The sequence below is a fragment of the Heloderma suspectum genome, chromosome 3, assembly GCF_057233095.1.
Source record: "Heloderma suspectum isolate Gila_16-S chromosome 3, 16-S_ref, whole genome shotgun sequence".
NCBI lineage: Eukaryota > Metazoa > Chordata > Lepidosauria > Squamata > Helodermatidae > Heloderma > Heloderma suspectum.
Window position 1 is genome coordinate 305,925,011 of NC_139460.1, and position 16,548 is coordinate 305,941,558.

General features: G+C 41.2%; 1 protein-coding gene across 6 annotated transcripts in view; it reads right to left on the reverse strand.

Moving 5' to 3' along the window:
• The window catches only part of MECOM (MDS1 and EVI1 complex locus), a 718,633-nt gene that overhangs the window by 49,471 nt on the left and 652,614 nt on the right, over positions 1-16,548 (reverse strand). For all 6 annotated transcript variants that reach the window (XM_084847471.1, XM_084847470.1, XM_084847473.1 and 3 more), the window contains 3 exons: positions 5,836-5,938; positions 5,489-5,705; positions 556-703 (listed from right to left, as the gene is read on the reverse strand). In XM_084847471.1, the coding sequence (XP_084703597.1) occupies positions 556-703; positions 5,489-5,705; positions 5,836-5,938 (468 nt within the window). The remainder of the gene's footprint in view (positions 1-555; positions 704-5,488; positions 5,706-5,835; positions 5,939-16,548) is intronic.

Sequence of the window (16,548 nt, forward strand, 5' to 3'; positions counted from 1 at the left end):
ATATTAAGAGCTCTGTCATGCTAGGTGAAAATTACAAGTTGATCTGGCTGAATATCTTCACTGGCCCTCATTGCTTTGACAGGGATTGTCTGTCACAGGCCTATTACATCAAAATGCTCTCATATATGAAAAAATATGTAATCTACCCCTCTTCTAAACTAGGTGCCACTATCAGCTGCCTTGTTTGATATATCTCCTGGTGGACTGTACCAGTTCAGGCTGCAGGTAGAAAAATCAACTGAATGCTCTCCCAAGATTTAAAAAACAAAACCCTCTGCACAAGCAGAACCAAGATCTCAAGGAGAAGGTTCTAGTCTAGCCTTGTCTTGGGCAATTAGTCTCATATATGCAAGAAACTATTTGTATGTAAGGAAGAATGCGAATCTGAGCCGCTAGCTTAGTGTGAAGTGGTACAGTCCAGCAGATACATCATATGCGGCTGCTGATCATGTGTTTCAGTGTTAAAGCCTGTGCTAATATGCCCAAAATGTGGTTCTAGTTTTCATGAAACATGGTACATAGAAAAATCCCAGACACCCTATAAATTCACTGTACCTTGGCACAGTTTTCACATTCGTAGTGCTTCCCACTGTCATGGGACATCTGGTGGCGTATCAAGTTGGATTTCCAGTTAAAGGCCTTGGGACACTGGTCACATTTGTACTCCCTCTCTTCGGTGTGGGACAGCATGTGCTTTTCTAAGCTGAAAAGACACAAGAGGCTCAGAGAGATCTTGTCTACAGATGAACAGAAATAGAGACTTTTTCATGTTATTCCTAAGAAATTAAGAGCCACGAAAAGCAAATGTTATTTCAGTTCAGAGAATCAAAGTAATCATACAATAAATAAGTATCTCCAGTCCTACAGTGCGTAATATGACTGTTAACCACTTTAAATATTTTTAATGGAGGCTACTTATTTAAAAATAAATGTTTATTTCATTATAACTCCTGCGTAGACTAAGATAGAAGAAATATGTTGGAATGTTCACAAGAAAAGGTGGGAAATTCCAGGGGTATGAGGTATATGTGTGTGTATAACATTGCTGTTTAGTTTTTTTAATCATTTTTATTTTAGAAAATTACAAAATTTCATAGAAAATAAAAGCACAAAATTTCATGACAGTCGTTAATTAGATTTACATTGGGTGTGTGCATGTGTGTGTGCAGGGGGAGATCGTAGTAATCCTAACAATGTCTATGGCTGAAGTGCTGTAGACTCATCCAGTAGGACCAACTCATGTTAGAAACGTGTGGCATGTCTTTTCTTCACATGTGAAACGGTCCTTAGCAGAAGTTACACTAGCACATGACACTCTAGATCCTTGCTGTTCCAATAGCATATGGTTTTTGCAGCAATGTCCAACTCTCACTGACCTTTTTAGGTTTTGCTTTGTTTTCGCTTTTGAGATTATGTTTTAACCTGGCTTGACATCAGCATATTTTGGCCACTCTGCTTGTTTTTATTCTATCTTTTTAATTGATGTTTTATTATGCTTTTAATTATTGTTAACTGCTCTGAGAGACTTTGGGCTGAAGAGTGGAGTAAGAAACCTTTCAAATAAACAAACAAACAAACAGGTTTCTCTTCCTTTTGCATCTGCTCAAGGCTTTAGAGTCTGATCTGTCACCGTTATATTTAGCTATGAGTCATGATTCTCATCTTATTTAATATTACTATTGTTTTCTTTCATAATATTTCACATGTCATTCACTGTTACTTTCTCCTTCTTATTCTACTACATAGATTTTAAAATGGTGCTTTTGGGGTTTTCCTTATTAATTACACATGCCCACGAGCATGCATACATGCCAGCAATTCTGATGGCCACCTGAATTCTTTTTTTAAAAAAAGAAAAAAAATCTCTATCATCTGCATGTCTTAGATTTAAAATAATTTAAATATTTTTGGTGAGGCCACCTTGTGTCTCATTTTTCACCCCTACCCCGCAGTACCACAGTGCAATTTATGATTTCTCTCCTGTTGGTATCTTTTCTGGCCTTTGTTCTGAGCCTTTAATAGGAGGGAGCAATCCTATCTGAGTCGATGGTCGCCTCCGAGCCCGGGGGCAACCGCCTATCCAGCGCGGGGTGGGAGGAGCGGTGAGGAGCGGATCTCCTCCTCGCTGCCCTCGCCCTGCTTTCATGGCTAGATGGCCAATTTCGGCTGACTTGCTTCGGGACCTCGGAGTGCAGGAAGTGGTGGCTGCACAACACATAGGATGTGTCGTACTGACATTTCCGACTTCCCCGCTCTAGCATGCCCCCAGGAACGCCCCATTTTTGCTGCTCCTGCTCCTTTTCCGAGCACAGACCACAGGGCCATTCTGCGCTGCCTACGAGGTGGCGCGGGAGGGGGTGGAGGTGAAGGTTGGTTCCCAGAAACCGACCTATCCTATGGCCATCTAGCTGCTGACTAGCGGCTATAGGACTGTACTCTTAAAGGCCTTCCCAAAAGAAGAGTTTTTAAGTCCAAGAAATGCAGAGTAGTTATCCATCTGTTCTGTAAAGTCCAGACATCTTCCCTCAAGGTTGCATTTTTGTTGCAGTGATATTGTGATTTCCCAGAACTAGATGTGCTTGATTTAGTACCTGGGAGAGAATCCTGGCCTGAAGATCAGTTTCTGTTTGTGCACCAACTCTCAAAATGAGATACTGTCATCATAATTTACTTGGACTTTAAACAATTTAGATAACAACAAAAATCTTAAAATGCAAAATGTTATTTATCTATACCCTGCCCTTCAATACATACTCTCAGATCATCTTTGACCTTTCCCATTTCCATGAACACTAGATATTTACAACATCATGTAACATTTTGTGATTGTGATGCAGCCATATGGGAAGCTAACCAACTGGAGAATCATGGAGTCAACAAAGGGTCAGCTGACCTGAATGAGCTTCACCGCTCCCAGCCATACGTATGATCAGCTGACCTATGGGAGTAACCATGGCGAAGGACTGTATTACGGTGGGGACACACCTTCCTGTGGGGAAAATATCTAGATAAAAGTTCCAACTTTGACTGCTGGCCCTAAGCCTCCAGCTCAGGCAAACAGGGGGATCCTGGCGGGATAAGTGTGTTCCCATTCTGAGGCTTTTTACTGATTAGTATCAAGGTAAGTATCTCCCACACAAGGTTTTCCAAGAAAGTGTCACAGAGGAAAGCACTTTATGAAATGGCTGCACAGGATATATTTTGCAGTGATCTGTGGGGACATTCTGAGTAGATAGTTCTGCCTTTGTTCAGGGGATTGGATGTGGTGGCCTTCAGACCCCTTTTGAGTTCAGGATTTTGATCACTACATGTTTCCTGACACTGTTAGCGAAGCATCCTAACAGTAAGGTTTTGTGTGCCAACTCCCATGATTCTTACAGGAAAGGACGGGGCTCCACATTTCATAGGTTTCTGTTCAAAATTTCCCTCTACTTTAAATCTGTATTTGTATATTAAATGGTTTGGTTATTCAAGAGAAGGCACATGGTTCCAGACAGCGCATTTTGCCCTTTGTGTATTTGTCTGCTCTGAGGTACCCAGTTCACTGTTCTGGCAGCACTACTAGGTATAACTCATGTAACCTGTGGTGCCCCACAGAATGCGGCCTGGGGGCGGGGGGGGGGGCAAAAATGGCTTCCAGAGCTCCTGAATTTGCCCAGCCCTGACATTCCTAGTTGCTGCCAAAATAATATAAATTAACTTGGACTGCAACTTTTAATTAGTTATATTATTTTTTAAACATTTTAATTAACTAAAAAGGTGCCTTCAATTATTTTTCCTTAATGTATCAATGTTTCTTTCTTTCTTTCTTATATTATAATATAAACTATTTACATAAATTACAGATGACAAACACTATCTTATAATAATTATTCTTTTTTATCTCACGAAGGAGAGAATGCTTCTTTTAAGATGACATGCATGCATCATCTAAAAACCAAGGAAATCTAACTCATAGTTCACAACAATTGTTTTTATCAATATGCACATTTATGCAAATATGATCAATAGATTATTCAATTAATTGACTAAAACTAATATGATTCATTGGATAATATTTATTAATTGGATGACATACCTAAAATTAATACACAAAGGCAGTGAGTAGCAATCTTAAGACACTACACAGTTCTACATCAAGGAAAGCTGAATTATGCATCCAGAAAAGTGGACTTCTGAAACCTGTATAAATAATGTATAATTTATTTGGATTCTTCTTCTCTTGGGGAGGAGCAAAAAACCACTGAAGCTCCTTCTGCTAGCCACTGGAAACCTTGCTCTGCCAACTCTATAGCTTTTGACATCTCTCTAGGCATTGCCAACTTTCTAGGCATCTCATAGGACCACAGGAACCTGCCTTATACAGAGTCAGACCATATAGCACAGTATTGTCTATCCCAGGGATGGGGAATCGTCCATGTGCCAAATCTGGCTTGCAAAGGTTCCCCATCTGGCCCACTCCAGCCAGTACTTGAGGGATAGTCACGCCCTCTGCCATCATCCAACCAAGGGAGGGTCATTCACCCCCACATCCTGAATCACTTCCCTATCCCTGATCTACACTGACTGGAAACAGCACCCCAGGGTTTTGAACAGGGGGTATTTCCCAGCCTACTTGGAGATGCTAGGGATTGAACCTGGGACCTTTTGCAAACAAAGTATGTGCTCATACTGGACAGAATGTCTCCTCTTGTATGAGCTCCTCACAGCAGTCGAGACCCTGTGATGAGGCCTGATCCATCTAATGTGAAGTTCCTTTTTTTATAGCAGCCCTGACGTTCTAGAACTCTCTTCCTAAAGAGATCAAGACAGCCTCCTCCTGTCTTTCAGCAGACATGAATTAAAAAAAAAAATAATCAGAGGGCCTTTGGAGATTCTGAAGTGAGAATCTCTATCCTCTATTGCAGGAGTAACAAAACAACTGAGCAGCCTTCCCCAACCTGGTGCCCTTCAGATGTTTTGCACTACAACTCCCAGGATTCCTATCCATTAACTATGCTGGCTGGAGGTGATGGGAGCTGTAGTCCAAAACATCTGGAGGGCACCAGGTTGGGGAAGATTGCTCTATTGTTTTGTTTCTCCTTGGTTTTTGCTGTTGCTTTAGTGTTGGTTGTTCTTTGGATTGGTTTATATTATCTTAGTGACAATTTTAATAGTTATTTAAGTTGGGAAAAATACAGGCATATAAATATTTCTAAATACATAACATCAAATTACAAACATTTTCCATCCTATCTTTGTAGTTTTAAGGGCTAAAAATATAGGTGCTTTGTTTTTAAGCTGGCATTCCTGGGATGCTAAATTCTGTGCCCAATACTGACTTTAGCACTTGGGCAGAGCAATCACAAAAAATGCAGAGCCCTAGCAGTGTGCATCTTTTTAAGCAAGGGTGTTTTATGTTGTACCAAGATTAATTCAGGCCTTCAATATTATTGGAAATCTAACACTGATATGTATTTGATTTCTTTTTTAAATGCCTAGCTCTTACCTTTGCACATCAGAGAACACTTGATCACACTCTTTGCACTCTTGGATGTCATGCATATTGTGGAGGTCATTCTCCTTGTCAAGCTTTGGCTGAAATTCTTCATCCACCATCGAAAAAGCTGAGTGGGGTGTGCTGCATGGGAATTTCTGATGATCCACCAGTTCTGCTTTGGACTCAAACAGTTGATCACAGTCTTCACACCGATACTGACGCTCCTCTGTAAGGCAAATCAGTTATTACTTTCAGTGGGCTTCTACCAATGCATGAGGACAAATTTGCCCTAAGTGATCATTATTAGGGAATGTCTTGTATAAAAATATGACAATCTGCCATGACAAATTGCTGACCATGAATGTCTGGAGCCATTGTTTCATGTAAATAGTCTTCAGTCTTCATGAACAGAAGCAGCTCTTCTCCAGGTTCAATGTCTCTCACTACTCTGTAATATATCTGAAGACAGAATGGCAAATGAGTGACAAGTAGCACACAATAACCAAGAAAACATTTTCTAGAAAAATATTTATATATAAGAAAGGAAAGCATTTTCTACAACCTCTTTTGTTTCAGGCATAAATATGAGACCAAATTGGTCATAACTAGAGTGGCTACTTATGCCTCTCCAGAAAGGTAGAAATGCATGATCAGAAAATAAGACAGACGAGGATATAGATTTGCATAAAATTTGTATATACTATTTGATAGCTATAGATGCAAGTTAGATTCCTTGCTGGTTAGCCACTGGTGAGACGGATGTATTTAAAAGCAACTTTTTTTATTCGCTCCCTTGAACACCAGTGGGCAACATGTAGCCTGGCAGATGTTGTTTGACTCCAACTGCTATCATCCGTGACATTGGCCATGGTAGCTGGGGCTGATGGGAATTGGAGACCAATATCTGGAGAGCCACAGGTTCCCCCTCCCTCCCACTGCCCTAGAAACACGAATCACACAAGGCTCATTTTTCCTCCTACTTACACTAGCGGAGGTGAGTGGGAAATTCTATGAGGAGGAAATTTGTGTGAAGCCAAGCATAGAATAAAAATCAGATTACTATTATAAATATTTGTGTATTAGATATATAACTAACCTCATCCTGAAGACTAATGGTCAGGTACCAAATGAAAAACTATTTTTTAAAATGGCAAAAATTAAAATAACTTGGCTGTTTAACCTTAGCTCCCAAAAGTTATCCCAAACAAATAGGCTTTTGAAAAATACTCAGGCTCCAAAGCTGGCAAGTTTTCAAGGGAAGGGAATTCCATAAGAGTGGAGTAGCCACTGAGAATACCTCTCTACACGTGCTCGCTCCTTGGACTTGTTATGGGATGGTGTTAAGAAGGATCTCCACAGCTTATCTGAAAGGCTACTACTATCATGTGGTCTGCATCTTGACAATAATCTGTGATTCACGGTGTGAAAAATAAAGGCTCAGGACATGGGACAGATTTGTCCAGAGCACTGCTACAAGTATAGGGCAGTGAATAGTACCAGGGAGATTTGCATCCACCCACAATGCTGGGGCATGCTGGGAGTTGTAGGAGTTTTTTTCTGTCTAAACATGCCTAGGATTGCACCCAAAGTAGCCTTGGCTATCTCTCAGCCTAACCTGCCTCAAAGATAAAATGGACTCCTAACCAATTAACATTTTTAGTTGATTAATGAACTGCATTTCAACAAATTATTGACTACATTGCATAACGCTAGTCCCTCACTATAAGTGTATTTTTAAGATACTGAAAGTAGTGAGAGATAACTAATAATTTAATAGATGAAAGCTTCTACTCACTGTTAGAAGGAATGTCCATCTAGAATTTTTAATGTTTAATTCCTAATTACACACCAGAATCAAAATATCACCCCAAAATGAAGATATGTGCCTTAACTCAGAGCCTCACCAATGTGCCCACACTGATTAATCAACTAACAGAGCAATCCTACGCTTGAGTTAACTGGAGTTACTCCAAGTTACAATGGTGTAGGGAACTTATGACAGCATTTCTGTGGTGTAGTTGTTAGTGTACATTCTATATCAGAGCTGGGGAACCTGTGGCCCTCCAGGTGTTGTTGGACTACAACTCCCATCATCCATGATCTCTGCCCATGCTGGCTGGGGATGATGTGAGTTTACTATTTTATTTATACTACTCGTACACTGCTTAATATCCTAAAATCTCTATGCGATTCACAATAAATATCTTGCACTGTATAAAACCAATATAAAAATAATGTAAAAACAATATAAAATAATAATTAAAAACATTGCAGTAAAGACAATACTAAAATAATAGTAAAGCAGAGCAATGTCACAATGCATAAAAGCTGGGGTAAAGCCTGTGTAAACAAGTATGTTTTCAAGTGGTGTTCAAAGCTTGTCACAGCTTCTACTTCTCAAACACTATGTGGGAGGGTGTTCCAGAGGGTGGGTACTACTACCAAGAAGGGCCGCTTACATGCCATTACCTGGAAACACTCAATTGGTTGTGGAATGACCACTAAGGTCTCCTTGGAAGATCTCAAGGGTTGACTGAGTGTATTTATATATAGGGGAAGATGGTCAGCTAGGTATTCTGGTCCTGAGTACTTTAAAGTTGGAGTCCAATATCATCGGGAGGGCCACAGGTACCCCAACCCTGTTCTGTGTCATCATAACTAAGCAGACATAAGGGAGAGGAATGGGTGGTTCCATTGACATTGTGGGGAAGGATCACGGGAGTGACAAGATTAGTCTGGATCCTATCCTTCCCAAGGACAAAGTCAGTGTAAAGTTATAACAACAAAGGAGCTATTGTAGTAAATATACACCGATCAACTCAATATGGAGAGTCCAAGATAGCTATTCCCCCACCTCTTCCCCACTCCACTCACATAGCTACAACAGAGTACAGGATACCAACTAGTTATGCCAGTCTAGGTTCCAGCATAACAGCAACCATATTAGTATGGACCATAGGATTCTCCTGCACAGCTTTACTTGAATAATCTCCCAATTCCAGTTCACAGCCCTGGCTAATTTACACAGGATCACAGTCCTAGTTTCCCAAGTGAAAAGGAAAACTCTAAGCAGAAAACATCAAACTATCATTAGCAATAAAAGTAACTGCTAAAAGCATTGGCTGCCTACATTCAGTAATCAGATTCAATGCAAAGTAAGCCGCCTTCTCCTTTAGTTTTAAAAATGATTTTGCGACAATTATTAATAGTGGGAGGGTACAATAATGGAGAGAGGAGGGAGAGTAAGAAGAAGCACCAGTTTTATATGTTAGCCTAAAAGGGGCTTCTCAAAGACTACGGGAAAGACAGAGGCTTCTGTCACTCATGCCAGTGGCAGAAACCCACATTGCACAAAAAAACTCAAGACTGCATATGCACGCAGTTCTTACGTAACTCCAGTAGGTGGCTCTAAAACCCAATTGTTTATTTTTTCAGAAAAAAGTCTGACCACAACTATGTGCTGGGGGGGCTGGGGGGGGGAATCTACAAATGTCTTAATGAAGAGAATTTCATTTCTCCAGATTTGTTTGCTTCTTTCTTGCCCCCTTTTAGAAATGCAGTGTTGTTGTTTCCTTTTCCGTTTTTAGAACTAGCAGTTCAACTATGTGAAGACATCAAGCCATATAATGTCAGGTGATATTGGGGTAAGTAGGAGGAATGTGCGTGTTAACATGACATTTCCCGAGGACCAACTGAGGCCACATTGTGGCTGCTTCTCCGAAGACAAAAATTCTCAGGAAAAAAGCATTAATCGTAAAATGCGCGGGCTGCCGCTGACTCTTGTTAGCTACGCGCTTTCCCGATAGAAGCAGGGAGTAGGGGCTTCTGGAGTTTCCACTCCTACTTCTGTCAACTCCCTTTTCTTCCCTTAGAGATATCTTAGCCAAACCATCTTTTGGGTTTATAATATATATTTCCCCCCCTCCCTTTTCCACACACACAAAAGATAAATGCTTCCAAGTAGCATGTTTCATTCTGGAAATCTATTTCCCCTAAGAACACAATGGCATTCTCTCCACAATCTGAATTACCTCTTTTGTTGGCAGCTCTCAAAGGTTTAAGTTATTAGCTTCCTTTCCAACAGCCTGCTGACATTTGAATGGTGACATATTAGAACTTCACAGCAAGGTCTCGCAAAGAAAAACGCTGCCTTAACACGTACACCAAAAAGCCTTTTTTCTGTTTTGTTTTCTTTTTAAAGGAAAGGAAACACTATTGCAGACTTTTTAAGGTCTGATTCTGTTTGACTCAAACCTGCACTAATCAAAAAGTAAAGAGGCCTTTACACAGTAGTACTGAAGCCAGGCGTGTCTCTTGCACGTTTTCATGAATTCTTCTCGATCATCCTGAACTTTGTTTAATACAACTGAATATGAAAGCTGGACACGCAGCATGATGAGGTAACACATGTCTAGGTAAAAGAATAAGGGTGCAACCCTATGCATGTGTAGACAGTAAAGGCCTACAACTCCCAGCATGCCTCAGCTAGCATGGCTGGCTGGGGCATGCTGGGCGTTGTAGGCCTTTTCTCTGTGTAAACATGTATAGGATTGCGCCCTAAGTGGATAAATACATTTTAGAATTACATAACTGTGGGTCAGCAAGAGAGTCACTTGCTCCACAACCCACAGGTCAGCTAAGAGTGGATTTTGATACCTGATTGCAGCCACTCAAAAAAGGGGAGGTTATGATCAGGTGCCAAAAGCAAATCCGGGTGAAGTTCAGAGGGTGGCAGTCAGAATGCACAGAACAGGATTAGTGTGGATAGAAGTCAAAGGTCAGTTAAAAAAAAAAGCATGGCTGCCATGGACTCAAAGGGCAGGGAACATGTTAATTACTTGGGTTGGGGCTAGAGGCTAATGAGTGATTCAGCCAATTTACATTCTGCATTGTAGACCAAGATCCAAAGCCTAAATCGGCCTGATCTCAGGATTTACTGAGTGTATATATGCATGGTCACAACATTAAGGCTGCAGTCCTATGTATACTTACCTGGGAGCAAGTCCAGTTAAACTCAGCAGGATTTGCCTTTGAGTGAACATGCATAGGATTGGGCTACATGACACTGCGCCAGAGAATTTCTTGGGAGGATTTATGTGCAAAGCGAGGTAAGTTTTATTCTCTTTCCAGGACAGCAACACAACCCATCCCTTTAGCCTAAAATTGCCAACTATCCTCAAAAAAAGAAAAAAGGGGGGAGCCTGGCTTGCTCTTGTACTTGTAACAGCAGCTTGATTTATAGAAATCACTGAGTGAAGCTTTTCAGGGCAGGGAGATCAATATCACCTGCTAATGTCTGCCTGTCAGATCTGTTAAAGGCACAGCTGTAAGGGTCAATTGAAAAATGGGCAACCATACCTCAGCCCTACATGCACATTGCAAGGAGGACTTCCTGAATCAGCCCCTTAACTCAGACATTAGTTCCACTCAAATGATCATGGTTTAATACAAGTAAATATCCATAGGATCAGAATACAATGCATTAGCCCAGAGTTAAAATCATGATTTCTGCACCACCAAGGACTCATGGAGACAATTCACCATTCAAACATGCTTGGAAAGAATTAGGAAACCCCCATTTTTTAGCTCCCCATACCAAATGTAATTGTGCAGAAAAAGCATGGTTAAAACGAATTACAGGGTAACTGCTCTTAGGTCTGAAGAAAGTATTTGCAAATATAATGTATTTTCATATGACTAAGGTAAAAAGGAACAATGATATTTGTTTTGCTGCAGGGAGCCACAGACCCCTACACCATGCCCAACACAACAGAAAATGAATGAGCTTTGGGGTCAGGCGTGTAGACAAAACAGTATGGCTTTCCAACCAGGACTGTAAAAAGCCTTCCAAAGAGGGGCATGGTTTCTGAAGCAGGCTTACTAAGAAGCTGCAGGCAAGGTCCACATGTCTTCAAGACTCACTTCACTTCCCTCCTGTTTCTGCGCATGTTTTGATTAGGTCAGGGAAGACAATGAGAACCAGTTTCTTACAAAAGTCTTCCTTTTCTGCCCTGCCCCTACATCACCCAAGTAGTTTTAGTGCTTCTCGAATAATGCAACTGCATGAGCCAGTTCCTTTCTTTTTCTTTTTTGCAGTTAGTATGCAAAAGTCATTTCCATAATATATTTGAGAGTGTGTGTGACAACTATGGTCGTAATTTGAGGTACACATGCAGGACATTTGCAAAGATGACTCGGCATGCATGGCAAAACAGAAGCGCAAAGTTAAATGAACTTAAACCCACTCTCAGCTTAACTTGATATTTATTGGGCCTTATGAAAGCAGGAGTTAAACAGAGTGAGTGCTGCTGGAACAATGACAAACTGTGTGCATGCCTCCTCATCCAGCTCTGCTAATGCGCCCCAAGCCTACTGCACAGCCCCTGCTCTTCTAATAATTTTCTCATGAGCAGATACTGCCAATTGTGACAAATGATGCTGTGAGCTGGTGATGTGGACTTTGATTCACTGGGGGCCAGGTTGGGACAACCAAATTCATTTGATCCAAGGCTGAATCAGATTTAAGTAAGGCCAGCTTTTAAGTCCTGCAAATAAATTTGATGTCAACATTGCATGCACTGAATATTTGCTTTAAGCAACACTTGCTTTTCCATTTATTAAGATAAATGTATTTAAATCTGACTTTTCTCCAGAAGTCTAATGGCCTCGGTGCATTTGAAAGGGAATAGTAAGTTATGGGCTGATGAGTCCAAGACACGACTGAACTGCTGACTTCCAGAATGCTGAAAGAATGAGGGTGAAACTACAGGTTGTTTACAATAGACCTGATGGTCTTCCTTTAGCCCTTCCTTTGACTTCCATTCAAGTCCCAAAGGTTAAAAAGGCAGAGTTGATAGTGGTGGGCAAAGTATTGTTGAGCTGACCTTGGGTGATGTGAAATGTCTGTCTGTGCTGATTAATCTGAGATGGGCCATTTACACATGCAAGTTTGCCACTTGATGCTTCTACAGTCAATGAACAATGGCAGCGCATCTGTTACAGAGCCCTTAGCAACAATGCTGTTGCTCTTGTTTTTGCCCCTTGTCCTCCAGCCCTTGTTGTACACAACAGTGCTGCCTATCGACACTTGTGCTATGCTGCCTGCAGTGGGTACAATAGTTTGCTGCTCTCCTCATGGAGCCACCTATATGAACCTGCTGGGCCCATTCAGGGCCAGCCCTGCCACGCAGCAGCATGGTAGAGTGAACTGCTTCAAGTGGCACCTTTAGGGGAGAATAGATGAAGACAAGGGCCAGTTCGCACAACACAACAGCCCATGGTTTAAACAGCCCATGGATTGTTGGGGACAAGCGGGAGAAAGCGGACACACCCGCCACTTCCACTTTTTCTCAGCAACCTACGACTGGCTCCTTCATAGAATGCTGAGCGTAATGTGCAAGCCCAGACCACTAGGGTGTTTAGGAGCTAAACCACCCAATGGTTATCGCAGTGTTTGTTCTGCTTTCTCCCACTCGTCCCCAACAGCCCATGACTTGTTTTAACCATGGGCTGTTATGCTGTGCGAACCAGATCAGTATCTGAATTGTGCAGTTGGCCCTACGAGGTGGGTGAGCTCCGCTTCAGGCAGCAAAATATCTCAAGATGGCATTCAACCCTTGAAAGCTTTGGCTATTGGGTGGTATAGAAATAAATAAACAAATAAATAAATAAATCCCACTGGAATTGTGTGGTCAGGGTCACCCCTAGCATGAGGCAGAGTTAGGCAGTTGTCTCAGGCAGCAGATTTTTGGTGTCACTTGGGCAGCCAATTGTTAGTTATTTACTTTGTTATTATTGTATTTCTACTGCCACAGATGGGGAGAGGTACTTATGGGATGTTCTGCCTCATGTACCAAAATAACATGGCTGGCTTTGGATACTATGAACCTTAGGTGAGTGGGTGGGTAGGGATGCCATTTGGTGTTTTGTGTCAGGCAGCAAAATGTCTTGGGCCGGCTCTGTGTGTGATTGTCATATTAAGTCACAGGAAGTGAACTGCGGTAGGTTTCTTCTTCTGGCAAGGAGAGAGAACCAGACAGCTCTTCCCTGCTTCCCCCTTTAAGAACAGGATTCCTCCTTTGGTTGCTGTCAACCAAGTCACCATCTGCAATTTTGCAGCTAAAACTATCATCATCAGGTTGTAAGTGTCAGAGAAAAACAGGTTTGAAAAAACAGAATGTGCCAGCTGCTAAGAAACATACACATACATTTGAAGATTTTCAAACAGCACATGAAAAATACTGATTCTAATATCCTTAATCGTGATATAAGGGAAAAGCAGCAACATATTCATTCCCGAGCTAGAATGGGGCAACTAACTCATATATTTAATTCATATACCTTGTTACTAAGCTCCCAAAAGTTATTAATCTGCAAAGGTTTTTTTACTCACCATTTTACTCATTTTTACTCATAAGAGAGGCCCGTTTTAAAAGTAAAAAGCTGTCAAGTAAAATAAGTTGCAGGCTAGAAGCTCAGTAGGCTAATAAAGAAGAAACAGAGCACTTTATTTCTCCTTTGCCAGTCTGTTGTATTTCTGTACTGGCAAGGAAGAAGTAGAGCCTTTCCTCTGTACCTAGTACAGAAGCCAAGCAGGCTGGCAAAGGAGGAAAAGTTATCTGTCCTTCATGCGCCAGTTAACTTTGTTTCCATACTGGCCACAGAGGGCTTGACTTCCTCCGTGGCCAGCACAGTAACCAAGTGGGTTGGCAAAGAAGGGACAGATTGCTCTGGCCTGCTTTGTCAGCCTGTTCACTCACCTGGAGGGAACTCCACTCATTTGTCTGCATGGAATTCCTGGTCCTCAGTGGTGACCAGGGGAGTAGTTAAATACAATACTGATTTAGAGTAGTTGCATGTAATTGACATAATTTGTGTTGCATTCATTTATTACAGTGTGCCTTTCACTTCTGGAGATGGACAGCATTTTGTTAGGAAGTAAAAATGTGTCACCTAATCACAAGACTTGAAACACGCAAGATTAATAGTTGCCCTAAATATAGGTCCAAAGATCCATTCAGTCCAGCATTCTGCTTCAGACAGCAGCTGGCTCATTTACTTCAGGGAAACTCACAAGTGTGGTATAAATGCAATAGCCTTTCCACAGCATCTGGAACAGACTTCAAGGAATACTATTGTGTTTACAACACACTTTTGAGCATCCTAGAAGCTTCTGTTAATTAAAGGTATACTGCCTCTGATCATGAAGGTTCCATTTAGCTACCCTGCCTGAGAGCCATAGATAGACCTACTATTTCCTGGCATGCAAAACAAAAACCGGTATAATACCTGATCTTAAAACATCCATACCAATTGTATCCTAAGGGATCTAAAGTAACATATACTGGCATTAGGGGGGAAATGATATTGCTGACAATTTTAATCTGGTTGTAAAAGGCACTCCTAGTATTACATATTTCTCCTTTTTATATAAAAGCACACAAAATTACCCTTTTGTGAACAGCAGGAAATTTTCTTCTACACCTAGTACAATTGTTGCTGCAATGAAAGGGCAGCAACAACAGAAGCCAACAATGGTCAGAAAACTCTGAAATAAAAGTTAATAAATTACTTTCACTAGGTATCCATTTTATACAGGTTCTCCATGCCCTCAAAGTTAAACCCAGGAGTATTTATTCCACAGCGCTTTGCCTTTGAAACAGTATTTCTCAATATATGAGTGATATGATTTGTTACTTAATGGCAGCCCTGAACTTTCAGTTGTATAGTGGTCCTTAAAATAGCTACTATTACTTTTGTAAGATGATCACTGAAATTTCAGAGCTCTACAGGGTGGTGGAGTAGAAATTTCTATGTCAGAAATAGGTCTTTGTTTCATTCAGACCATTAAATAAGAATCTACCTTATCAGGTTAAGAAACCGACAGGGATTAACTTCTTAAAAGAAAGAAAAGAAGAGGTGCTGGAGAGGTGCAGTTTAAATCTGCCTGAAATACATACATAAACAGGGAGCTCAGCCCCCTAATCTCAGGAAAGCAAGGCTTTGCTGTATCAACTCAGTGGTGGTGAGAAGGCATTCTGTATATGCTGTACAGAGATATGTGTACTAGCTCCTACATAGTTTGATCCTTTGCACGACTGCTCAGAAATAAATCCCTTGGAGATTGCTGGACCTTCCTCCCAAGTAACTGTGCATAGATATGCAGGATTATTTCTTATGCTCCAGAATGGAACCTTTATTCATAGAAGGTCCTATGATAAAGCCCTAGACAACAGTCCAAGGAGATTGTACAGATGGTATGGGATGATTATGAATACTTATCATTTTTTGAGGACTTGCAGCTTTTGTATTGTAATTCTTACTACTTCCATTCTCAATGGTGATGATTATTCCAGTTTAACAGTTAAAGAAATGCAAGCCAAGCATCAGAACAAATTAACTTGGTAAAAAAGTATGCTAGTCACACAGAACCCTTTTGTGACCATTTGAGCTGCAGCCTCTCCGGCTTTGATCAGAAGAACCTGATTACAAGGCCGATCTTCCCAATTTGTGCCTTTTCTTTGCATCCCCTGCAATTTTTATTTCTTCCACTTTCATTGCCCGAATGTTGCTCCTCTTATTTTGGTTGGTAGCCACCATTTTTTAAACAAAGTTTTTAGAACCTGTAACTTGTATTAAGTATTTGCATATATGTCTATTTTTTCATAGTTTATAGCACAATCCTATACATGTCTACACAGAAGTCCCACTGAGTTCAATAGACTGCAATTCTGTGCAAATGTACCTGGGAGTCCCATTGAATACTTATTTCTGAATAAACATACATGGGATTGCACTGTTAGTCTGCTTCTGCTGGCAAGGAAGCAGTCCACATGCTAGATGAGACCAAAGGTTTTTCTAGTCCAGCATTCTGCTCCTGCAGTTGCCAACCAGATGCCCATTGGGAAGTCCACAAGCAGGGCATGGGTGCAATAGCACTCTCCTACTTGCGTTCCCTAGTAACTGGAACATAGAGGCATAGTGTGTCTGTTACTGGAGGGCAAAGAGTCCTGCAAGCCACTGGCTATGCAGTGAAAATCTATGTACACCACTCAGCCCCCTAAGCTACT